We start from the raw sequence: 26,084 nt of genomic DNA, 5'->3' as shown, positions 1-26,084 counted from the left end.
TTCTAGACTTGGGCTAAAGTAGTGAATTCGCTTTTGCTGGGTGCTGTGTGTTAGTTTTTCCCTCCAGACATCTTTCCAATTTGTATTCAAGTTTTAGAAAACGTTGCTTCATTTTATCTGGAAGATACATGGTTCCTTATTCCAGTAAGGGCTGAGGGCACCTTCCAGTGGAAACATTCATGTTGCGCTAGACATGCTTCAGTAATTTAATGGATCATGAAAGCAGAGACCATTAAAAACATCTGAGTGTGAAAAATGTTTCTCCTGTGTGTGCAGCTCAGTTTCACATCAAATTGCTGCAATATTGTCACTAATTTGTTTAATTACTGCATGAAATGGCTGTGGTAAACATGCTGTTATGTGAAACTTTTTCTTGCACTGACTTTTCAATAGGAAAAATGTTTCTAAAAGATTAGGGTTGGAATTGCAATAAGTAATTTTTTTTTTATTTTTTTTTAAGAAATCACTTAATTTTTCCTCCATTGTCTGACAATTCATTTCCTTCCCTCCTCTAATTCTCTTGCTGTGCTTTGCCCCTACCATAGGAACCTGTCTATGCTTCTACTTATTCTCCTGCTATACCTGTTGCCCATAAATTTCATCCTTTTGTACCTATTCATCAGGTGAGCAAAAGCTTGCACACTTTTACGTGGTTGTTGGAATTCCTGATCACTTAGAGTACTTAGTTGTGTGGGAAACTACTATATATTCTGCCTAGTAAATACTTCTCTAAAGAAATGTACCATAACAAGTCCCTATACTACATACTTTCCACCAACTTAAATTCCATTAAGTATTTTTATTAAACTACATCTCTAAAAATTGCATTTATCTTTTAGCTTACAGATGATTAAACTAAATCAGGCTAAATACAGTCTGCCCAAGGATGTAAGTGTGTTCACTTATAGTACCATGAATCATTAGAAACTCACTAAATAGGATTATGAATGGAGTAGTTCCTAAATGCTATGCATTTTTGCTTCTTACAATAACTGCAGTGCATCCTGCCTCTCTTTGAATTAAGTTTTTATGAAAAATATATAATAATAAAAAACTGATCACATTTCAATTCATTAAATGAACAAAGCAGTCTGTCGTAGATGGTTTTTATTTCATGCTCTGGTTTCCTCCAGAGATGTTTTTCCTACATTGCATTCACTACTCTTTTTCTAAAAGATTTTGTTAAGATTGGCACATCCTGCTTCTGTTTTCTGACTCTCCTGTCTTTCCTCACTCTTCTGTTTCTCTTCCTTTAAGGTCAGTAGTTCTAGTTTGAGAGAATCAAGCCCCCTGGTCTTTGATGAACGGCATCCTTGGAGATGGAAGGTGAAATATTGCATAAACTTCCTGTTTTAGTTGAAGGAGGAGTGAGACAGAAAAAATTATTTTAAAACACATTCCCAAAGCAAATTAGCATGATCAAATGGATGCTTTGGTTGGTAACAGCATTCTTTTGCTGTTCTAGTAAATGTTAGGAGTATGTCATATGACATTGCAAAATACGTCTATATAAAGGAATTCCAGGTCCATATTCTAAACAAGTTTTTTAAAGAACTAATTTAAAAGCAGTTCATAGTTAATGAGGACTTTTAATGTAATTCACTTTCTCTCAGCCTCTTATTTAACCAACCTAGTACAGCAGTCAGAGTGAGCAGAACCAGAATACCAGCCCTCCTTCAGAAGAGATATGCGAAAAATGGGAGTGGGAGGGTGAGAAGGAGGATTGAACATATAAAATAGAGTTAAAAGAAATCTGAAAGAAGGTGAAAGAACAGTTAATTTGAAGATCTGAGCAGATCTGGGAGCTCTGATCTTGTTTTTTATCATCACCCTGTCCTCTACCTCCCAGGACAAATCTATGGTTGAAGCATTATAGGACAACCTTTGAGCTTTTCTCCAGATTATATACTAGTTGCAGCATGTGCTGTGATTGTCATATTTAAAATACATGGTTGTAGTATGGCTGCATGCCTTTGAGTAAGATATATATTACTGAGAGAAAGAACAAATGAAAAACTGTCCACACTCTTCTGGAGTTTCTAAATAAAGCTTCACATTGACCACAACTCATACCACTTCTATTAGCTTTTCATGACTATTTGTATGAGTGAAGTTTTGTCTTTACCAATGGTTTAGCCAAAATAAAACCTCTAATTTTGGGCCTGCAGCTGAAATTTGCTAAAACTAGTTTTGTGACTACATTAAATTCATAGTTTATAAAGAAGAGGTCATAATAAGGCAACAAATATATTAATCTTTAGAATCATAGAATATCAAGGTTGGAATGGACCTCAGACAGTCATCTAGTCCAACGCCCTGTTCAAAACAAGACCAATCCCCAGACAGATTTTTGCCCCAGATCCCTAAATGGCCCTCAAGGATTGAACTCACAACTCTTGAGTTTAGCAGGCCAATGCTCAAACCACTGAGCTGCACCTTAGGTACGTGTAAGTCTGTTCAAATATTGGACTGGTAATATTAAATTTTCAAGGTATACACAAACTGCCGCAAGGGCAGTCTGCATGGTGTCTGCACAAAACATTAATCAAATAACTTCAAATAGCAAACAGTCTAATAAAAATTGACTTTTGCTCACAGAGACCACTTATGAACAGGAAAAAGGGCTATGCTACTATAAAGTTGTATAGGAATCAAAAATAATTCCTAAATTGTAATCCTCTCCCACCCTCCAATTCTTAAATCCATTGGCTTTTTCTCATGCGCTACATATTTTGGAAGCTCTGTTCCTGCTGTTCTCTGCTTTACAAGCTAAACTAGCACCTTTCTTCCTACTCCTCTGCACAATTCACAGAGTACAGTTTAAAGGAAGTTCTTGTTCTTTTAAAAACTACGTTTTGATGTTTCTCATCACTTCATTCAGTCTCTTCCTTTCAGGCAGAGACAATCTTAGTGGTTGCCATCCTTAAGAGAATTAATGGATTGTATTTATCTTTTGCATTCAAACATACATGCAGCTGTATCACCTTGGGTTGTGATCTCATAAGGCAAGGAGAGACATGATGTGGATGGGAAGATCCAGTGTTGCAGGAAGTGCTGCATTTACTTAGCTGTAAGCCATTCTTCCCTCAGAATTGATACTGAATAGATGTCGAAGCACATCATGTTCTGGAATTGTGCTGCTATAGATTTTAATGCAGAAGGGACAATCATGATCATCTAGTCTAACCTGTGGAGGTTATGCCTCATTTAGTAGTTCCTGCATCAAGCCTGCAACTTGTATTTTAAGCTAGACCATATCTTTTAGGAAGATATAGAGTCTTGCTTTAAAACCTTCCAGTGATAGAGAATCCACCACATCTCCATGTAGTTGTTCCGATAGTTAACTACCCTCACTGTTAAAATTTTTACCTTATTTTTAAGTCTGAATTTGTCCAGTTTCAGCTTCAACCATTGGGTCACATCATGCCTTTTTCTGTTAAAGAGCCCCCTGGTATCCAAAGTCTCTTCCCATGAAGGTACTTGTGTATCATGATCAAGTCATCTTGTAAACTTCTCTTGAAAAAAATAAATAGATTGAGCTGCTTTATCTCTCACCATAAGGCATGTTTTCCAGATATCAAATCATTCTCATAGCTCTTTTATGAACCATTTCCAATTTGTCAACATCCTTTTTGAAGTGTGAACACTAGAACAGGACACAATTTTCCAGCAATGGTCTCACTAATCCCTTGTACAGATTAGAGTACCTTCCTACTCATACTTCCCTATTTATACATCCGAGGATTATGTCAGCTGCTTTAACTACAGCAGCATGCTGTGAACTCATGCTTCATTATTTATCTACCATGACCTCTAAGTCTTTTTCAGAGACACTGTTTTCAAGGATACAGTCCCCCATTCTGTTCTTTGTTCCTAGATCTGTGATCTTGCATTTGACTGTTACTCAAATGAGTCCTCCTTACGAAGCAATCAAGGCCAGTCAGTGTAAATGACCTGTCTCCTCATTAGGGGCCAAGAACAGATTCCTACAGCAACCCACTAGAAATACCTCCATTGAATACTTCCCATTTACAATTAATTTTTCAATCTATCTGTTAAACAGTTTAAAATCTATTTAACATGTGCTGCATTGACTTTTGTATAGTGCTAACTCTTTCAGAAGATCATGCATGGCTGCGTCAAATGGGTTACAGAAGCTTTAAGTATATTATGTCCACACAATTACCTTCATTGGGCAAATTTGTGATCTCATCAAAAACAATAAGTTCTACATGCCAATTTAAAAAATGTTTAGTAGTTGGTGTTTAACATCCTCCCTCGTTAGTGATGAAACAGAAATTGTTTCATTATTACTAGAAGATTTGAATACATGATCCTGCTTTTTTAATACAAAAAAGAAATATGTATTGAATATTTTGCCTTTTCTGCATCCTGACTGATAATTTTATTATCCTCATCTACAGTTGGATCTATACCATTGCTAGAATTTAATTTGTTACAGGTATATTTTAAAGAATGTCTTATTGTTTTTAACCCTACTGGCTGAAGATTTTTCATTGAGATCTTTAGCTTACCTTATCAGTTGTCTGTATTTCCTAAATACTGATTTGTATTCATTGCTATAAGCTTCTCCATTTTTCCATTTTAGATATTTTTTATTTTCTATTGCTGTCTTCATCTCTCCTCTTCACTAGGATGTTTTTAACCAAAGAAGCCGTCTTCCATGCCTGGAATTGTCTTATTTGGGCCTCTAAAAACATTAATTCCCAATTATGATTCACATTTTTATGTTTAAATATTTTGTCCCACTCATATAATAGTTTTCAGCTTTGGGAAACTGGCTTTTTTTTAAAGACTATGTGTATAAGTGTGTATATGCTACTGGTTGATACAATATTCTGTTTGCAGATAGTATATAAAATCAGATCATGAACACTTGCATATGTGAAACCAACAGTTTTTAGTTCAATAATCAATTAAACTTTCTCCATCAGAATGAGATTGAGTATGGAATTACCCCAAATTGGTTGCAATACTACTTGAGTTGGAAAATTATCAACTATAATTTTAAAAATTCCAAAGATGGTTGACCAGAGGAAACATGGAACCTCCAACATATGTCTCCCAGATTGAAATCCCCAGTGACATTTTTCTTTCTACACATTACGGATAAACGTTTAATGAGGCACTTATCCCGGTCCCTTGTCTGATGTGGTAGTCTAAACTCACCATTACCCCCATCTTGAAATTTGTCAGTACACTGATCCATAAGCATTCCTGTTTCTGCCCTTCTGAATTTTCAGTAGCCAAGAAGCACAGGTGCAGTCCTTCAACCAACTTGGGGTTTTTTGGGGTGTTTTTTCCCCAAAAAGCCACTTGATTTTTTTCCACATAAATAAGGTTGTGTTAATGCCAGAGTTCTTGCCAAATTATAATTTCAGTATTCACTTTGCATATAAAATCCCCTTGTGGTTTCAGTAGGATCACTATTCATTTCCTGCCCAGATCTCCTATGGAATGTTGCTGTGATCTAGGAAACCAACAATTCACTCCAGAGGTGGCTGCACTTCCTGTGGGGCATGAAATGTTTCTTATAGTCTGTAAACTATTCTGGGGTCCTTCTGGATGAAATGCACTATGTAAATGTAAGGTCATTGTCATACCTTGATGGTGGTTTAACTGGCAGCGCTCAGGCGGAATTCAGCCCATTGGACAATTCCATCCACCCTCTGAGGCCTTCTGAGGTGGCCTCTCCCGCAGCAGCAGATGCCTGGAACAGCGCATTTGCACAGTATGTGAAATGGTGCTCTGCAGCTGGGGTGACCAGACGTCCCGATTTTATCGGAACTGTCCTAATATTTGTTTGTTTGTCCCGCATCCTGACCAATGTTAGGTTGGGACACTGGACAAACAAGCAAAGGCTCCAGACCCCAGAAGAGCTTGCGCCCTCCCTCCTCCTCCTCCTCCTTCCCCCATTGGCTCCCTCCCCAAATCCCCGCCTCTTGCCAAGCTCGCCATGCCCAGGAGACGCAGGGGAGTGCGGGGCCGGGGTGAGTGTGAGTCCGGCCTGGCCCCGAGCAGGCAGGACTCATGTGCAGTACCTGGAGAGAGAGTAGGGGGTGGCCTGCGGGGCCAGGCAGCAGCTATTCTCCCCACCTGGGCAGCGGGACTCGAGAGCAGCTGCTTCTGCAGCTCCCACTGCCACGGGGGGAGGAAGTGGCCAAGCATGTGGCGCTTGGCACCTGAGGCTTTGGCACTTGGGCCCGAACACCCCAAGCCCAGGCCTGCTGTGGGGACCCAGCAGCGCGCACGCTGCGCCCAGCCCCTAGCCAGTCGCATCTGGGCTGGCTGCCCAGCTGGTGCAATCCCACGGCGGACGCATCGGCAGCCCAGCCCCATTCGTTCCCCTGCGGGACCCAAGCGGGATTTGGGGGCTGGGGCCTGCTGCCCCCACTTCGGGGCCACCCACGGGATTGCACCAGCTGGGCAGCCAGCCCAGACGTGACTGACCAGGGGCTGAGTGCGCGCAGTGTGCACACTGGGTCCCCGCAGCAGGCCTGGGCTCAGGGGGTTCATGGGTGCCAGAGCTGTAGCCATCGAGCTTGGCCAGCAGCTGCTTCCTCCCCCCGGCGGCAGTGGGAGCTGCAGCAGCAGCTGCTCCCAAGCCCCACTGCCCAGGTGGGGAGAACAGCCGCCGCCTGGCCCCGCAGGCCACCCCCTACTCTCCCTCGAGGTATCGTGCCTGAGTCCTTGCTCAGGGCCAGGCCAGACTTACACTCACCCCAGCCCCGCACTCCCCTGAGTCTCTTGGGCCTCCCTCCAGCACTTGCAGAGGGAGGAGGAATCAGGGGTCAGGAATTTTTTTTTTTTTTTGCTCTGCCACCATTTTTTTTCCCCTCTGCTCCCGCCCCGCCCCCCTGCGTCCCAATATTTGACCTGGGTGATTTGGTCACCCTATTTGCAGCACAATCAACATGTGGAGACAAAATGACATCCTCCATGAAGTGTGACCTTGCAAGCACTATATGGGATAGACCATACCATGCACAGGATGCAGTGTTGTAGAGCCGGTCTTCCTCCAGCACACACAGTAAAGAACAGCACTTCAGTATAGTAGCAGAGGGTGAAGGAAGGCAGCTGGTGAGCTGCAGCAGCAGGAGAGTAAAGGTAGACGTAACCGGCCCTTCCCATGATACCCACACCTAGAGCACTCAGTCTCAGATAATGAGGACTAACCGGTTTCTCTCAAGTGCAAGTAATTGTAATGGCTGCTAGCAATAAAAGAAAAGTGAATGCAGAAAACAGAGCATTTCAAGGTAAATGGGAAGATGACTACTTGTTCGGTGAATGTAATGGATAACCACAGTGTCTCGTGCACTTGAAAGTGATAGCTGTGTTGAAGAAGTACAAAGCAGTTGACATTACAACATACTTCACAAGGAAAAATGCGAGAAGTACCCTGGAGAGTCACTTGCTGCTCTATTAAGGTCTTGAAAAGCAAACTTCAGAAGCAGAGAAACGTACTGATGAAACCTGCAGCTGTACTAACTTCAAGTCTGACTGCCTCTTAGGAGGTGTGCCCTGAGCTAGTGAAATCTAAAATGCCTTTTAAGGATGGTGATGTGGTAAAAATCTATGCTATCAAACTGGCTCATCCATTGGGAATGGAAAAAATGGCAAAGAATTTTGAGTGTGTCATTACTGTAGCTAGGAGAATAAATGTGAACGATCCTGTGTCCTCAAAATTGAAGACAGTTGGTGAGTGCTTTTCATTAGATTAGCTCCAGACAAGATTACTGACTTCGGTGATATCAGACAGTTACTGCTTTTCATCTGAAGCATTGATGAGGATTTCTTCATGCATTAATAGTTACTGGAGCTAGTTCCAAACAAGTGCAGTACAAAGGGGGCAGATATTTACTTGTTTCTGCTATGAGCAAATATGATGGCTTCCAACAGTGCTGCTACGTTGTCACAGATAGTGCATAAGCCACGACTGGCAGTAAAAGCAGATCTGTAGGTTTGCTGAGAGAAAATGGAATTGGAAATGGAGGCAGTTTGTGGGAAATCTGTTAAAATTAATGGTGTGATGACCAGTGTAATACAAACAGTCAACATCATCTGTGGAGGAAACAGAGCACAGAGGCACAAAAATTGCATCCGCCTCCTTGAGGAATTGAATGTAGAATGTGGGATTTGCATCTCCAGTCACAAGTTCAGTGGCTGAGAGGGGGGGAAGTACCTGCAACATTTTTTTTCACTCAGAAAGGAGATTCTTGCTGTTCTGAAAGAAGATGTAAGCAACACTGCCCAGTGTCAAGAGCAGTTGGAAGACTGGGCATTTCTGTGCTCGCTGGCCTTCCTAACAGACGTAACCAGCTCATCTCAATTCACTCAGTCTCCATCAGCAAGGTGAAGATCAGAATATTTCTACACTTTTATGGGCCATGTTTTCACAGAAAGCTTGGACTCTTCAGAAGCGTGGCATCACCCATTATATCCATCATGCAAGGATCTCTCAGCTGAGACTGTTGCTGGTCTTCACAGCTTCTTGACAATTATATTGGCTATCTCAGCAGAGTTCAGCACCAAATTTGCAGATTTTGAGAGTCTGAGATCCAGCAGTCAGCTGTTCAACAATCCAGTGGAGGTACCAGTTGAGAAGCCACCACAAGATCTTTAGCTACAGCTGTGTGAATGGCTGATTTATGCTTGGTTTCTTTCAAAGAGGAGTGGAGTATGTGAAAACTTCTGGAAACTTGTCCTTAGTTCAAAGGCTTCCTGTGCTGAAGCTGTGCTCAATATTGGGAAGCACATAGGTTTGCAAAAGCACATTCTGTCATGAAATAACATGTGAAGTCAAAACATCGCAAGGTGTTGGAGAGTGACACCCTTGCTGCTGCCTCTGGCTTGCCACTAAGAATATTGATAGTGACATTGGAACTGTAGTGCAAGGGAAAAAAATTCCTCAGTGTTCTGACTGAGATGTGCTAGTCTCTGATAAGATTCATTTTATTTTAATATTTTTCTAAGGCTAAAATAAATCATGACCTTAATAAAAATCTGATTCTAAAATCTGGAATAATATTTTTGTATGTAACCCACCAAGGTGCCCCAAAACTAGCAACTAGCCCACAGCATTGAAAAGATTGGACCACACTCTGAATATTTTATCCAAGTTGTCATATATCTTGATATCAAAATGTCTGGCTGCCTAGCCGTTAACATTTCTATTGAACTCCAAACAAACACAATTGTGCAGAGGTCTATGGAAGAGGCACAGAAAGCTGGGGAAAGAGAGGGAGCTTCCAATCCTTGTGTTAGCTGCTTCTTACTCTGTAATTCCTCTTGCTACTGGTGGATGATTCTTTATCTTTTCAGATAAATTCTTAGTTACATTGAATTCCTTCCCTGTCTACCTGCCTCTATAGTCACGCTACTGGTCCCTTAAAAGTATTGAACTGTGTTTAATTCATTCAGTATTGTCAACTCAAGCATTCAAAAATCATGAGTCAGGCTCTTTTTTAACTGAATTGATTCTCTGACCTGACTCAGCTAAGAGGAGATAAAAATTTATGGTGGCTTTTTTTCCTACTTCATGTACCTTCTTCCCCAGTTTCCTGTATGAATGGAGGTCACTGAAATAGTTCCTGCTCATAGCTGTTTCTAATCACTGAAGCTACTGAAAGTCTCTCTCTCTTAAAGCAAACTGGCAAAAGCTCCATGGGGGTGAGAAAAAAGGCATTTGAATGATCACAGAATAAAATTATTCCAAAAGAACAAGCTGGCGCAGATCCCAAAGTGATCAGCCTCTCGCGACGAGGCTGCTAAGCCGGCTTGGAGAATGTACAGCTAGAGACTGAATTACAAATCATTAAACTCAGAGGTTAAAAATTCTATTTATAATCCACTGTGCTACTTAGGAATTCACATTTGGAAGCTTCTCACAGAAATTAGTCAAACAGATTACCAGGAAATATTTCAGCAGTACAATAATGTAGAAAATTTAAACCACTTGAAGTTTTAACATTATTAATCAATGTATTAATTTTTATTAAAGCTAGGCTAATTGTCTTGCAGTGAGTGAATGATGTCAATTTCCTGAACCAAGATATGCCATTGACTGAAATTTCATCTTACTACTCTAATAGGGTAGCAAAACAATAAAGCTTTTTAAGGTGCAGGGTCCCTGGGCTGTAGCATCTATGGATGTTCCTTTGTAACATGTATCGCTTTTCTCTCAATTTAGAGTATAGCGGTTGAAATGTTTCTCCTATTCGTTGTTATGTATTGCAGAGTTTACAGCAGTTAAACTCTTATTTCTTCATTTCTCAAAAAGCAGAAAGTGGCAGATAGCCGTGAGAGTCAAATGACTATTGAAGAGAGAAAACACCTGATTACTGTTCGGGAAGAAGCCTGGAAGACAAAGGGTAAAGGAGCAGCCAATGACTCTAGCCAATTCACTGTAGCTGGCCGGATGGTAAAAAAAGGTCTGTAAAGAAATCATCCACATATAAATAAGCCACTGCTTCTCTACCTCGTCAAAATGAAAGGCTAATCTTGAACAGAAATGGTATTCATGTTTAGCAAGAGAGGGCTGTTTATCTTCAGCTAAATGTCATTGTGCTGTTTGTTGTAACTTCCAGTGAGTGCTTCTGTTGGTCATTTTCTCCTGCATTGTTTGCAGTTGCATCCAGTTGTTATGAAGCTCAATAGTAAATTGTTTGTACACTCATACTAATGTTCAGTTTTTGTCCCCAGTCCTAACCAGAGGGCACAATTGGATTTCCCTTTATTACATAACTCTCATTTGACAATCAAAGTGCTCTGTCTCATTAAGAACTGAGAGAGTTAGCTATTGACCTGTAACTGACTGCTTTTTGCAAGAATCTCTCAAAATATTTAGCAAATGAACATCTACTGATTTTTTTCTTTTCCAGTGAGTTGCATTTAGGCTATGAAACAGAATTCACTAGTAACTTTACTGTTACGCTGGTATCCTTGGGATACCATAATTAGCTGAAGGATTTACAGCAGATTTTCTGCAGAGAACAAATAATTGGGGTCTCTTAGAATCATAGAATCAGCCAACCACAAAACCCTTGTTTCTGATCCTAAATTGAATAGGGATCTGTACAGATTGTCCGTGTAAAAGTCAAAATATCAAGAAAGGCTCACCCTCTTTAGTCAGTGGGCCTAGAAAGGTAGCCAGTGGTGTCAATGGATGCTGGTCCCTGCCACACTAACTTTCTGCCATCTTCACCATGTTGTGAAACCAGGGCCAGAAATATCACTCTTATTAGCATCCCTGTGTGTCACCATAGTACAGAGTGGGCCACATCTCAATAGAAAATAGAACGGATCTCCAGGACAGAGCTGGGCAAGTAACTGGTTTTTTTGTTTGTTTGTTTTTATTGGCAGTTCTGAAAAATCAACACACATTCGGGTTTGGGTCAAATAAAAAATGTTTGACACAAAAGGAAACATTTTGTTTCTATTTGTGGGAAATTTTGTAATGTAAAAGCAAAGGAGGGGTTTGGACTTGGCATTCCCATGTTGCAGGAGAGTGCCCTAACTCCTGTGGGCTCATCTTGCATTGGTCTGTGGTTGCTACTCCAGTACACCCCCTCCTGGCTAGCTGTGGCACTTGTACTTCAGTTTTCCCCTACTGTCCTTCAGCCTACTCAAGCTATAGAAGTCTCCTGTGCCTCTGGCCAAACTAAAATTGGAGAGAGTCCAGTGGAGGGCAACAAAAATGATTAGGGGGCTGGGGCACATGACTTATGAGGAGAGGCTGAGGGAACTGGGATTGTTTAGTCTGCAGAAGAGAAGAAAGAGGGGGGTTTTGATAGCTGCTTTCAACTGCCTGAAAGGGGGTTCCAAAGAGGATGGTTCTAGACTGTTCTCAGTGGTAGCAGATGACAGAACAAGGAGTAATGGTCTCAAGCTGCAGGGGGAGAGGTTTAGGTTGGATATTAGGAAAATCTTTTTCACTAGGAGGGTTATGAAACACTAGAATAGGTTACTTAGGGAGATGGTGGGATCTCCTTCCTTACAGGTTTTTAAGGTCAGGCTTGACAAAGCCCTGGCTAGGATGATTTAGTTGGGAATTGGTCCTGCTTGGAGCAGGAGGTTGGACTAGATGACCTCCTGAGGTCCCTTCCAACCCTGATAGTCTATGATTCTACTTCATAGAGTCCTGCCCCCTCCAGGGCCCCACAGGGGTCCAGCCCAGGCCTGTGCATCTACACAGCAATTCTAGTCCTGCAACCCAAGCCTGAGTCAGTTGTATGTCTACAGAGGGATTAGAAGCCCCGACGCACAGCTGTGGATAGCCTGGGTCAGCGGGCTTCAGGTGTGGGAGTAAAAATTGTTGTGTAGATGTTCAGGCTTGGGCTGGACCCCGACCTATGGGACCCTGTGAGGATAAGAGGATCCCAGAGCTTGGGCTCCAGTCCAAGCCTGAACATCTACACAGCAATTTTTAGTCCCGCAGCTAGAGTCAGCTGACTTGCACCAGCTGCAGCTTTTTTATCCCTTTATCGAAGTCCAGCAGAAATACTCAGAACGATGGAATATTCAGCCCACGTGGGCTCAGCAGGCCACCTCTTCCTTGACCACTGTAACTTGTCCCTACGCCTAGTCCCATGCTCCTATGCCCCCAGAGGCTAGCATGCTCTTCCCTTTTTTCAGGGGCTCAAGCAGGCTTTCACTCTTCAGGGTTCCAGCTCACCCCTGGGGTAGCGTGTATGCTCTTTTCCCCTCTCTGCTTCCCAGCCTTCTTTCAGGATGTTTGCCAGAAAATAGGTGCTTCCCCGTCCTCTCCTCTGGTTATCCCCCCTCCAACTGGACTCACTCAGCTCTTTATGAGAATCACCTGCTGGGTCCAATCAATAGGTTGAGACACCTGTTCTCCAGTCAACCTGATCTGTCACAGGCTGGACCATTAAGGGCCAGCCAGCCTGTGTTGGTGTCACTCTCAATCTCTCTTACTGAAGCAGTTCTGTTTGGTATGAAAGACTTGAATAGTCACTGAGCCAGAGAACATGAGTGACCCTTAGACTGGAGGTTAGGATTCTCATCTGGGAGGTGGGAGACCTCAGACAGAGCGGGGAATTGAACCAACGTCTAGTACATCCCCGCTGAGCACCCTAACACCTGGGCTAAACATTGTTTTTTTGCTCACTGAAGCAGCCAGAGGAAGCTCTTCATCTCTATGGCAAAAAATGTAACTGACAGTAAAACTATGGAGTTACACTCACAATGCAGGGTTGGAAGGTCCCACCTGTTGATGCTGGGATGGCAGGTGTGCAACCTTGAAACTTCTCTAGCTTTGGACATAATTGTCCAGTCTTGCACCAGGGACTTGAGATCCAAAAGTAAAATACTGCATGATGATATGTTTAAAAAATAAAACACACAGTAGATCCTTGAATAGACAACTCAAGTTTCGTTTAGAGTATCTTAGTTTTAAAAGTAACTGTCACACTGAAGAGTTGCTAGAAGACCAGAATAAGATTGCTAATATTTTCATATTTCTGTTTCAGTTATGGTAATGACAACAATTTGTAGGGTCAAGCTCAAAGTTCTGTCCTTCGTCTTAAAAAGTGCTAATTTCATAAGCCAGAAAGGACCATTATTATGATCATCTAGTCTGACCTTTTACATCACACAGGCCGTAAAATTTCACCAAGTAGTTCCTGCACTATACCCAGAACTTCTAGCAGGACTGAAGTCATGAAGGTCACGTATAATCACAGAATCCGTGACCAACTCACAGCCTTAGTTATACCCATAGAACACTTGACAAACCAGGAAAATTATTTTAGTAGCAGCATTCTATATGTATTTAACGGGGAAAGTTGTAAACATCAAGGCCAGAGAGAAGGTTGAAAGCCTCGAGAGGGGAGAGAGTTAGGGCCTGAACAAGACTTTAGTGAGCAGGGGCAGAAAGGAAAAGTCAGGTTCTGGAGATATAGGTGTCTACCAAATTTGCAGCTGTGAAAATCGGATCACAAACCGTGAAATCTAGTCTCTTGTGTACTTTTATACTATGAGAAACACTGTGTACTTTTATCCTAAACTGTGGAATCTAACCCAAAAGGGGATCACAAGTCCAGTATAAGAGGGGTCACAGCATTCCCACCTCTACCTCTGACTTACCCTCACAGCTGAGTGACCGGCAGCCACCAGCAGCAGTGCAACCTTTAGAGCCAGGCAGCAGGCAAGCAGCTGCCGCCCTCAGCCTTCAGAGCTGGGTTCCCGGAGAGCAGCAGCTGCTGGCTGGCTCCCCAGCTCCAAGGGTGGCACTGCCACCAGCAGCAGCACGGAAGCAAGGGTGGTATGGTATGGTATTGCCACCCCTACTTCTGCACTGCTGCTGCTGGCAGCTTCACTACCCGCCGGAGTTGGGCACCCGGCCAACAGCCGCCACTCTCCAGCTGTTATAAAGGAGCTACTACTGCCTCCCCCTGTTTTATGAAGGGTGCCTAAGACACCTCCCACCCCCCAAAAAAAATTTTTGGCTGAAACTATTCAGTAAATTTGTAAATTGTTTCAGCTCAGCCAAAACTGCATTGTTTTGCTGAATAAACTATTCATTTGAAAAATTTCACCGAGCCCTTCTCATTGGCCATTTCCTTGTCCTATTTGTGATGTCCCAGACCTTCTCCACACACTCTACCATCTGTGATTGTGTGGCATCCTTGTGGGAACTGCATTAGGTGTTTAATGGAGAGGTAACATTAGGAAAATAATGTATTTCTAGCTCCTGGTAATCAGGGAGCCGGTGCCATGTGAACTACCATCTCTCTGTGGGCCTTCAGCAGATGCTCAGTGGGCCACAGACTGAAGGCTGAGAACGTGAGCCAAATATCCCTAAGTGCTTGAGGCTAGCAACTGCTCTTCAAAAAAAAAAAAAAAAAAAAAAAAGGAGAGAAGAAAATAATATGGGGGGAACTGCTCGGTTACTGTGGATGTTAGTGTTGTAGAGGAAGCTGGAGAGCCATTGACATTTGTACTGGTTAGAAGTAGTCTGGGCTGGATTTTATTTACATATATGCACCATTTATGTATTGCCTAGATGAAGGAATTATCAAAGATCAGATTTAAATTTAATGGCAAGGTAAAAACGCAACAAAACATACAAAATCAAATCACTGTTTTTTTTCCTTCAGTCTTAATCACTTTGTGGTTGAAGAGTCTTGTGTCTCTAAATTGGCAAATGAACGTTTATCACCCCCGGAAGCTGCTCTCTACACTGATTTGTTCATCAAGCAGCAGGGGGAGTGTTTTGATCCATCCAGGCACTCTCTCACCTATACTCCATTGGCCAAAGGCTTGATCCGCTACTTTAAAATCTGCCCCGAGCTCAGGCCTCTTAATTAGTAGCAAAATGTGTCTTTGTTAATAAGCTGCCCAGTTGTATTCTATATTCCCTTCAGTGTTTTGGTAATTACTGCATGCTAGGGCTTGCTCCAGGGTGATGTCTCTTTCATACAAAGATAATGAAAGGAGTTGTTAAACTGATGCAGCTTCAATTTTTATCTGAGGAAAACAGTAAAGTTTCCAAAACAAGACTTAAACCTGAGCTCCTCAGTAATTAACAGACAGTTACTACATGGAAAAATAGTCATTACGTGTTTAAAAGGCATTAAATATACAGGATGCAGCCTCTAAATCTGAATCTACTGCTCTGCTTCCCCTGTAACTCCTGTCTTTGAACCTGCATATGCAAGCCACAGAGTCCCATGGACTTTGGCTGGTGGTGGGAATGGGGAAGGGAATTGTCTTGACATTTCAAGCCTTTCTTTTTGCTACCTTGCTTAGTACATGTGTGAAGATTATTTCCATAGATTATGTTCTGAACAAGAGCGCAGCAGATTCCCAGCAAATCATTTATTTTGCACAAAAACATTGTCTGAGTGATATGCACAATGGTACATACAATCCAAACCATATAAATTTTAAAATAAGCACAAAGGGTTGTTTTAATAGAAAACCCCTTTTCCACACTAGGTTACGTTAACAGGCATTAGTTTGCAAGAATAAAGCCTCATAGTTTACAATGGATGTGGCAATCTGAAAGACTCTGCTTATTCTGCAGGCTTGGCATCACCTACTGCCATAACTCCAGTGGCATCCCCTTTCTGTAACAGGCTGAAGTCTACCACTCCAATTTCAAAGCCTCTGGAAGGTAGGTAATCAAAAATAGCTGAAACTTATGATGAGGCTTTTCTACGTGCTTTAATGACACTGTAACTATTTTTAATATTTTCACTTTGCTTAGAAATAGAAGCCAGGCCTGATATGCAATTAGAATCAGACATGAAGCTAGACAAGCTGGAAACATTCTTGGGAAGGCTGAATAACAAAGGTATGTAAGACTAATTTGAGAATGTAATAGACTCCATACCTGATTTTTCAAATCAGTTAATGTATTTTAGTTAGAGTACCTGGTAGCAGAACTTTGTGTACTTGTATTGTTCACTTCACCAAGACCATAGCAAAGGTTGTACACTTTTTTTGTGATTCAGTCTTTGCAAAATTTTGTTAGTCACCGCCTCATATTTGTTTTGTAGACAACAAAAAGCCTTTTTAAAAATCATAATTCTTTTTTTGTACTGTCTCATCCCCACACATCTTTTTCCCATTACGTTCTTGCTTCTAGTTAGTGCTTCATTTGTAATGAAAGACATGTCAGGCCTCAAGCAGTTTTTTTACATCCATAACTGAGGGCTGGTCTACACTAGGGGAGGGGATTGATCTAAGATATGCAACTTCAGCTACGTGAATAACGTAGCTGAAGTCGAAGTATCTTAGATCGAATTACCTACTGTCCTCAAGGTGTGGGATCGATGTCCGCGGCTCCCCCTGTCGACTCCGCTACTGCCGCTCACTCCAGTGGAGTTCCGGAGTCAACAGGAACGCATTCGGGGATCAATATATTGTGTCTAGATGAGACACGATATATCGATCCCCGAGAAATCGATTGCTACCCGCCGATATGGCGGGTAGTGAAGACATAGCCTGATACAACAAACCCAGAGGTGCTGAGGCTCTGACTTGCCAGGTTTAGAGGTGCCAAAGCTCAGCCCTGGCAAACCCTGGCACAAATTAAGAACTGCTTCTAGCAGATTATCCAGATAACATTATAAAGTCGTATCACCACTTCAGACTTTGCATAAGAACCTATCATTACTCACGATAATCTGGCTTCAAATGCTGGTTCATTGTTTTAACCGTACTAATATCAAACCAGTGCATTGGTCATCTTCCTCCAAAGTGATTTTTAAAAATCTTTTAATAGTGTCTTTTTATAAATTCACTTTATAACTTGGCGTGTGTGGTTATAAACTAAGTTGTCCCCACATCTAGACATTTGAAATTTTCCCACCTTTGTTTTGGGACCAAGACCTTATTTTTGTATCTGACATTGTGTCAAGCATGTCAGAAATAAATAAGTGTTTACTATTCACAGGAGGAGGTTAAAATGAGCCATTTAATGTGGTGAGGCACTAAAATAAGATCTGGATTGTGCCAGTCTTATTAACCCTGAGTAGTGTCTTTCCCTACAAGTAACCCTGATACATTACTTGAGGTGAGGATGGCAGAATTTGGCCTTCATTCTTTAGTGTAGAAAATTCATGCTGCTGAGCACCACAGGCCCTGCGTGTATCACTGTTGTCAAGCGATCTCACCTTAGGCTAGCTTTTAAATTTTATCTCTCGGTTTTAAAAAAAAAGAGAGAGAGAGAAAAACAAAAGACTGCCACACACAACTTTAAGGTCAGAAACCCAGCATAGTATTTAAGAGAATCTTTCTTTTATCTGTAAAAAGCAACAAAGAGTCCTGTGGCACCTTATAGACTAACAGAAGTACTGAAGCATAAGCTTTCGTGGGTGAATACGAAGCGGGTATTCACCCACGAAAGCTTATGCTTCAATACTTCTGTTAGTCTATAAGGTGCCACAGGACTCTTTGTCGCATTTTACAGATCCAGACTAACACGGCTACCTCTCTGATACTTTTATCTGTATCTGCAGTTGGTGGGATGCAAGAAACAGTGCTAACGGTCACAGGAAAATCGGTGAAAGAGGTGATGAAGCTGGACGACGATGAAACCTTTTCCAAATTTTACCGTCACATGGACTGCCCCACTTCCACAGTGCCTTTGGAGCTTGATGAGGACTTTGATGCCATCTTTGATCCTTATGCACCAAAGTGAGCTCTTTCTCTTTCACTATTCTGAATGAATAAATATAATTTTTTCCATGATGTCTTACAAATGGCCGTTGGTCTCCCCTTTTTGCCGCTCCCATCCCCTCCCATCTTTACCCAACAAGAGAAACCTTCCAACTTAACCAAATATTTGCCCAGAGTTGGCTAACTTTAATCACAGATATGCAGAGCTCACCAAAATATTCAGTTGTAGACATATTTTTTTTGGATATCTTTTAATAGTGGCCACGTTCAGTTCTTCTTTGGATTTCTGGAATACCCTTACACATGCGTCAGTGAACTGACTTTAGCTTTAAATATCATCCCAGTACAGAGCAAGTCTGCAATCATTAGTGGCTTTTGACTAAGACCAGTTATGTCATCTGAAGATTATAAAACTTTCATTTGCTGTTTAGGTTAACTTCTTCTGTAGCAGAGCACAAACGTGCCGTGAGGCCTATGCGCAGAGCTCAGGCTTCAAGGAACCCCCTGAAATTGCTGGCTGCACGAGAGGACATTCTTCATGAATACACCGAACAAAGATTAAATATTGCCTTCATGGAGTCGAAGCGAATGAAAGTAGAAAAAAGTAAGTCAATTTGATGGCTCTTATGTGCCATTGTAGTAGTGAAGGGCTAAAAAAAATATTATGCATAACACTCTCTGAGAATTCATCATTCGATTTTCAGTTAGAAGGCTGAATGTCGGTAAAATATTGAACCCCAGTGGAACAAGAAAGAAGTGGGGTTACCTATTTCAGTACTCTGATACCAACTTTTCCAGTCTATTCAACCAGTGAAGAGAGAGCAACACTGAGTTTTTGAGAGATTGAGTCAAGTTAGGAGGAGAGGAGCTGAACATGCCACTAGTAGCTGAGATAAAATGCGTCTTTAGTATGATGACAAATTATTGTTCTGTTGGGAAAAGAGAACAAGTCTAGTTTGTCAGAAATACACCAACTTTTGTTCTTGTAAATATCCCTCAATCTCATGGCCATAATTATCCCTCAAGAATTCAGAACTGACCTCGTAACTGCAAACCATTAGCTTCCCTACAAAGTAACTGTATTCTGGCAGGAACTTGCAGTGAAGTGTATTAGTGACATTGTGTTCTCATGATAACCACAGTATTAACAAGCCACAGTAGTGTAATGTTTCTTCAAAGTTTATTTTGCAAAACATCATTACAGTCAAGAGTTTCCCATTTGCCACTGCAGTGAAGAGAACTAATCTTTATGTTGCCTGTATTGATGAAAACAAACTCTGTGTGGTATTGTACTTTGCAGTGTTCTACTAAATAATCTGTTCCACCTTGTATTTAGCTGTGACACTCCGAGTACCTTTCCCAGACCTGAAGAAGAGCTCTGTGGAGCTCAGATGCTTATCTCTTTCACCAACAGAAGTTGGTCCAATGAAAGATCTTAGCTCACCCACCTTGTCTCTCTCTAGTATTGTGATGTAATGTAAAGAGAAGCATTAATCTGAAATATAAACTTCTGAAATCATTTGTTTTGGCTGAGAAATAGGCGTTGTGAAGAATTGAGATTCTTTTAGAATTTTACAATAAGCTGACTCTGAGACTTTGGAGTGTGTAAATGCCTGTTGTATCACAATGGCTGAGATAAATTTGAAGGGAATTGCAACTAATTAGTCTTGGCTTCTCTCTCAGCATCGTTAATCATTTATATTTACATCACAAATGTACGCTGCACTTCCCAAAATATTGAGTAAGATATTTCTTGAGTTGCAATTTCTGAAAATAAAATGTGTTTGGTCAACTGATCGTTGACAGTTTACTATGGGATGGTATCTAGAAACTTGCCTAATGATTAAGACGAGCAGAGTCTTTGGACTAGCTGTTAACTTTAAATTCAACCTGTTTTTTGTTGTCTTTTTCAGTGGCAACAACAAAAAAAGCTGAAAATGAGCCATGCAAGAAAAAAATCTAATAAAATATAGAAACGAAACATAATATGTTTTTTTGTTTTTGTTTTTTGCTTTTTGTGTCTCCTGTTTGGTCTTTTGTGTATGTAAGTGTCTACAAACTCAAATTTCTCAGAAGTAGCACTTGCGGGCTTAGCAAGCAAAGAAAACTTCAGCAGCGTCAGTTTACGAAGTGTCAATCTAACTGAACAAAACTCCAACAACAGTGCTGTGCCATACAAGAAACTGATGCTATTGCAAATTAAAGGTATGCAAGAAGGTTTTATATTATCAATACATCTTCATTATGGTAACATCCAAAGGCTCCTGTAGAAGTTGGAGCCCCACTATATTGACAAAGATGCCCCTACCCTGGAAAGTATACAACCTAAAAGATTCAAGAACAAGTGGAGGTTATGAGTCATGGATATAACACGCCACGTAAATGAACATGATGGTGACTGGACGCCTTTGGTAAGGAAAGAGGAGAGGATAAACTTCAGGATTTCTGTTTTTCTGTCCTGTGGGGTTTATCTCCCTAATATTTGCCTCTATTCTGGTACCCGTTACTACCACTTTCTACCTGCAGTAAGAATACCATAATGCCATTTCAATTATTCTTGCAACACATTATTACTGAGCCTAATCTCTGCTAAATACTACTTGTTTGGCAAGTCAGAATCTTTAAAACTTGTTATTGATTATAAGATTGTCTAGTAAGGCAATAAAGTAGTTTCACAAATGCTAAAGGCTATGGATTTTTGGCTGCTTTTTATGCCATTTATTATTATTCTTTTTCTTTTCTCCAGTGGGGTATAAAATTGTCAAGGCAGGAACAAATGGCAATATAGAAATATCAGTTAATAGAAGAAAACAAATTGTTTCCCCCAAGTATGAATCTGTGCTGTTCTTTCTTCATTCTTCTAATGAAAGACTTTTGGGAATGGATTATTAGTGTAATGGGATCAAGTTTCTCTTTCATTCAAAATAATTAGGTCTTCAAAGATTGATGGCAGTATTTTTAGGAATGTAATTATCCTGGTTTTATATTTTAGGAAGAAGACATGTTCAGACAAGATTAGTTGAACCAAGGGCTTCATCACTGAACAGTGGTGACTGCTTCCTGTTGTTAACTCCACATTACTGTTTCCTGTGGGTAGGAGAGTTTGCAAATGTCATAGAAAAAGCTAAGGTTAGTCCACTAAAATGAGATCTCGCAGGCCAGTTCTTTCTTTCACATAATCACTCTTTTGATGCCAATTCTCTGAATAGTCCAGTGCTGGAATATGTGCACAATAGCATATCATTGATAATCAGTGGGAGGCAGATATGTCTTATTCCTCTAACCTCTGCATTTATTGGAAGCTGATGTGGGACATGCAAGTTGCAAAACCACAATAGAAAATAGGAAATCCTCAGGAAAGGGATATGTATTCAAACAGAAAAATAGTTTGAATTGCAGGATGTCCTTTCTGTGTCTGCATTCATTAGGATCAGTTCTCATTGGAATTACAAATAAAAGCACTGGTGTGGTTGTCATTTTTCTCTAGCTTCTTGGTGTTTAATAAAAGAGAAGTAATGACCATTACCACTGTTACCAACTGTGCTGTCCCCTTTCTTACTCCTGCACTTTCCCTCAACTGAACAGGCACAAATTACTTAACCGATCCTATTCAGCTAATTATGTTAATCTCTTAGGCATCAGAACTTGCAACTTTAATTCAGACAAAGAGGGAACTCGGCTGTAGAGCTTCTTATGTGCAGACCGTAGAAGAAGGGATAAATACCCATACTCATGCTGCCAAAGACTTCTGGAAACTCCTCGGTGGCCAGACAAGTTACCAGTGTAAGAGTTTTTATATTTTCACTATTTCAGCCCCTGATGTTTTATCATGGTAAAATAGCTGAATTGGCCATTCCAATGTAAAGAAATTTAATATTAGAATATTGAATATTTATGATTTTTTTTTCTCTTCAAGCTGCTGGAAACCCCGAGGAAGATGAAATGTATGAAGCTGCAATAATAGAAACAAATTGCATCTATCGTTTAGTAGATGATAAACTTATTCCTGATGATGACTACTGGGGGAAAATGCCAAGATGTACTCTGCTACAATCCAAAGAGGTACAGTAAGTTACATTTAGGAGTTTGAATCTGGAACACTTAACACTTCCTCTGGAAGATACTGATGGTCTGATTTTCAGTAAGTTTGTAGGCACACAACTGCAAATACATATCTGCAAACTTACTGAAAATCAGGTCCTTTGTACTTCTGATACATTAAACCCTTCACTGCCAGAGACTGACCATCTGCAGAGCCCTTGGTACCACAAAAGTAAAGAAAAATTAGAATGTGTTATCTCAGCACTGACAACTTTTAAAGACTTCCAACCCTTTTTGTCCATGGTGGGTTCTTTTGCTTCCAGTCCATCCAAGTCTAAACCAGACAGTTCTAACTTTTTTTTGTCTCCCCTTCCCAAAACTCTTTTCCACCCTCAGTAAATTCTCACTGCAGCCACATCATTCAACCAGGAGGGATTGAAAGTAGTTTTTAGAACAAGTCAATATTGCTTTCTGATCAGTAAGAACTTTCAATTCTTCTGTGAACTCACTCCCTCATAAGCAAATTCCTCTGTAGAATTCCTGGTACAGTAACTCCTCACTTAACATTGTAGTTATATTCCTGAAAAATGCAACTTTAAGTGAAACGATGATAAAGCCAATTTTCCCATAAGATTTAATGTAAATGTGGGGAGCTAGATTCCAAGAAAAAAATTTGGGGGCAGACAAAAGGCATTATATACTGTACTCTACAGTACTGTACTGTAGTTGGGAAGTGCCCCACGCTTACCCCACACAGGCAGAGCCCACTGCAGGCAAGGATGCTAGGAAGCAGCTTTGCAGCAACAGCGGCAGCTTCCCTGGAGAAGAACAGGCACCGACTTTGCCAGGGGATGCCCCAGACCCACCTCTTCCCACTCCCACTCCACCTCCTCTCTGGAGCACACCGCATCCTCGCTCCTCGCCCGCCCCCTCCGAAACTCCTAAGCACCACCAAACAGCTGTTTGGCAGTGGGGGAAGCACTGGGGGCGGGAGGGGAAGGCAGAGAAGAGGAACTTGTGCAATGCTCCATTGTAAAGTCGCTGCTTTTCCACAGAATCTCACAAACAGTGGACAGAGCAGGCAGCCAAAAGATGTTATAAGGGAGCATTGCACAACTTTAAACGAGCATGTTCCCTAATTGAGCAGTGACGTAACTTTGAAACAACATTAAGTGGGAGGACATTAAGTGAGGAGTTACTGTACTTGCTTACCAAATATGCAAGTAATCAGGCCCTTAAGTCAAACCCAAATGCTATGCTGTGGCTGCTATTTCATTGTCGGCTCTTTTTGTCACATAGGACATTTGTAAGTATTTGTTTCACTATGTTAATTAGATCACAACCTGGCCATTGTTATACTAAAGAGTTTTTGGTATAACAGCATATTTTCCCTGCAGTTAAAATTGCTACTGTAATTATTTCTAGGTTCTGGTTTTTGATTTCGGCAGTGAAGTATATGTGTGGCATGGGAAAGAAGTCACATTAGCACAGAGAAAAGTAGCATTCCAGCTGGCCAAACATTTGTGGAATGGAACATTTGACTACGCCAATTGTGACATAAATCCTCTAGACCCTGGAGAGTGCAATCCCCTTATACCAAGGTACCAGACTTACAACTGTTACAGTACTTTTGCTCTCTTATTGATACACTGGGGACATGCATTATTGGGAGTTAATGCAACTGAATTCCCTTAGACTGGGTCAGTGTGTAAATGCCAGCTGCCAATTGTCTTTGTGGAAACAATGGCTTTTAGTTGCCGTGAGCCGGCATGATAAAACATGTAAAGTTGTGCCAGCTAGGGAGCTGTGTATTGGCAAATAAACATTCAAAGAGGCAAAATCTTTCAGGCTGCCTTTGTCCATCATAAAGAAGAAGGTACACAGCTGTTTGCTTTCCTTTGCTGGCCACCTTTAAAATCCTACATCCTACGGGCAAATGTTTCATATCTGAATAGTTTCAAACTTTATAATTTGCAAACTAGAGTAAAGACTTAGAAAGCTGTATTGAACATGAGTTTTCTCAGGGATGTTAAAACATTCGATTTCTTGCATATATGTTACAGTGTGTAATTTAATCCAGTTTTTTGTTTTTTCTAATACAGAAAAGGACAAGGGCGTCCTGACTGGGCTATCTTTGGCAGACTCACAGAACATAATGAGACCATATTGTTCAAAGAAAAATTTCTTGATTGGACAGAATTGAAGAAACACAATGAGAAGAACTCTAGTGAATCTCTTCACCAGAAGGTAAAGCAAATAAACTTACTGAGTATTTTCAATACTTGATTTGTGTGTCTGTAATGGGAAGCCAATTTTGAATTCAAAACATATAAATGACTGATATTCATCAGTAGAAACATCAGTTTTTTGTCCTCAATGGTCTAAACTGCTTCCTTGATCATTCTGTCCTTAGAATGTCAACCAGAACAATATTATTGATGGCAAACCCACAGACATGCTCTTAATCAAGTAGTGTTTTAGGGGGGTTGATCAGTGCTTCAGAACTGGCTTCAGTACAAAAAGAAAACAGTACCACAGAGTACTCTGTGTCACAGAGTATCGCATACATTTGCTACTTGTATGTTTATAATTAAATCATTGGGTAAGAAGAAAAAGATCTAAACATAGACACAAAAAAAAACCAACTGTTACTTGTCTTGTCACAGGAAGACTCCAAGTCTGACTTTAAACCATATGATGTCATGCTAATGGTACCGGTGCCCCAAACTATGGTTGGCACAGTCTTGGATGGAATAAATATAGGCCGTGGCTATGGATTTATTGAAGGAGAAGATGGGAGGCAGTTTGAAATTATCACTGCCTCAGTGGATGTCTGGCACATCCTGGAATTTGATTACAGTAGGCTGCCTAAACAAAGCATTGGACAGTTCCATGAGGGAGACACGTATGTGGTTAAATGGAAGTACATGGTGAGCACTGCAGGTTAGTGAACAACTGAATTTCTTCATGCTAGATACTGATGTCTGTGACTAAAACAGCTAATGTTATAGCTAAATTTCTTTGCATGTGATGCACCCCATTAGTCAAACAAGACAAGAATTCACTTGTTTTGCTGTTTAATGGCCACAGCATGTGGCCATTAAACAAACTTTGCAAGCAAGATATGAAGTAGAATTCCTGGTAAAATCATTGCTGTTTTTCCTCTTCCCCACACCAAAATGTAATCTGTGCCATCACACAGCAGTTTTCCATGTGTTAGCTTACTTGCATCCAAATTGTAGCCGCATAGTTCTGATTTGCAAAAATGACTTGAGTGATGATATCAGGAGTAACTGTAATCTTCTTTAATGTAGAACTGAATCAGGTAGGGAGCTGGACTAGTGGCCGTGCTCTGAACTGACTTGCAAGAGATGTAGATTTAGTTCCAGATGAAGCCTTTGCCAGGTAGTGGAGAGAGGAACCAAGGGGGAAGGAAAAATCTGTGCTAGATAGTGAAGCCAAAGTGCCAAGAGGGAAGGCCTCTCTCTTTGTGCTGGCTCTCCAAACACTCATCAGTGCATTTCAGCCTTGATCTGAAAATTCTTAACTGTGCTCCGATGAAAAGGCTGAGGAGGTAGATCTCTAGCAGACAACCAACTAGGGGTGATCTTTGCTGAGGTAGGGAACTGGTAGGGCTGTGCCTCACTCCATGCTTTCAAAATGGGGAATGAACTCCAGAAGAGGAGATGGCACCATGGTAAGTAAAGTACAAACAGCCCCACAAATGAAAAGTGTGTTCCAAAGGGGCAAATGCCCTAATCAGACACAGCACATAAATGGCTTCACTCTTAAAAGTAGTGAGAAAATGCAGATTAATGTGCGATTGTGGAGTCAAGATACTGGAGAATCCAATTAGAGGACAAAAGGGTGTGAATCTG

The 26,084-nt window shown here is 41.1% G+C and overlaps 1 protein-coding gene across 24 annotated transcripts in view; it reads left to right on the top strand.

The window, feature by feature from the left end:
* Nucleotides 1-26,084, top strand: part of SVIL (supervillin) — a 248,950-nt gene that overhangs the window by 200,262 nt on the left and 22,604 nt on the right. For 8 of the 24 annotated variants that reach the window (XM_075062240.1, XM_032785321.2, XM_032785337.2 and 5 more), the window contains 14 exons: nt 546-623; nt 1,258-1,326; nt 10,301-10,451; nt 16,067-16,156; nt 16,250-16,336; nt 18,006-18,183; nt 18,597-18,769; nt 20,215-20,370; nt 21,158-21,294; nt 21,801-21,948; nt 22,082-22,227; nt 23,632-23,807; nt 24,309-24,453; nt 24,873-25,149. In XM_075062240.1, the coding sequence (XP_074918341.1) occupies nt 546-623; nt 1,258-1,326; nt 10,301-10,451; nt 16,067-16,156; nt 16,250-16,336; nt 18,006-18,183; nt 18,597-18,769; nt 20,215-20,370; nt 21,158-21,294; nt 21,801-21,948; nt 22,082-22,227; nt 23,632-23,807; nt 24,309-24,453; nt 24,873-25,149 (2,011 nt within the window). The remainder of the gene's footprint in view (nt 1-545; nt 624-1,257; nt 1,327-10,300; nt 10,452-16,066; nt 16,157-16,249; nt 16,337-18,005; nt 18,184-18,596; nt 18,770-20,214; nt 20,371-21,157; nt 21,295-21,800; nt 21,949-22,081; nt 22,228-23,631; nt 23,808-24,308; nt 24,454-24,872; nt 25,150-26,084) is intronic. The other 16 variants (XM_075062242.1, XM_075062243.1, XM_032785336.2 and 13 more) reach the window with 8 other exon arrangements.

The sequence above is a fragment of the Chelonoidis abingdonii genome, chromosome 2, assembly GCF_003597395.2.
Source record: "Chelonoidis abingdonii isolate Lonesome George chromosome 2, CheloAbing_2.0, whole genome shotgun sequence".
In the NCBI taxonomy this organism is placed as follows: domain Eukaryota; kingdom Metazoa; phylum Chordata; order Testudines; family Testudinidae; genus Chelonoidis; species Chelonoidis abingdonii.
Note: the sequence above shows the minus strand (reverse complement) of the source record. Positions and strands in the feature narration are given on the sequence as shown.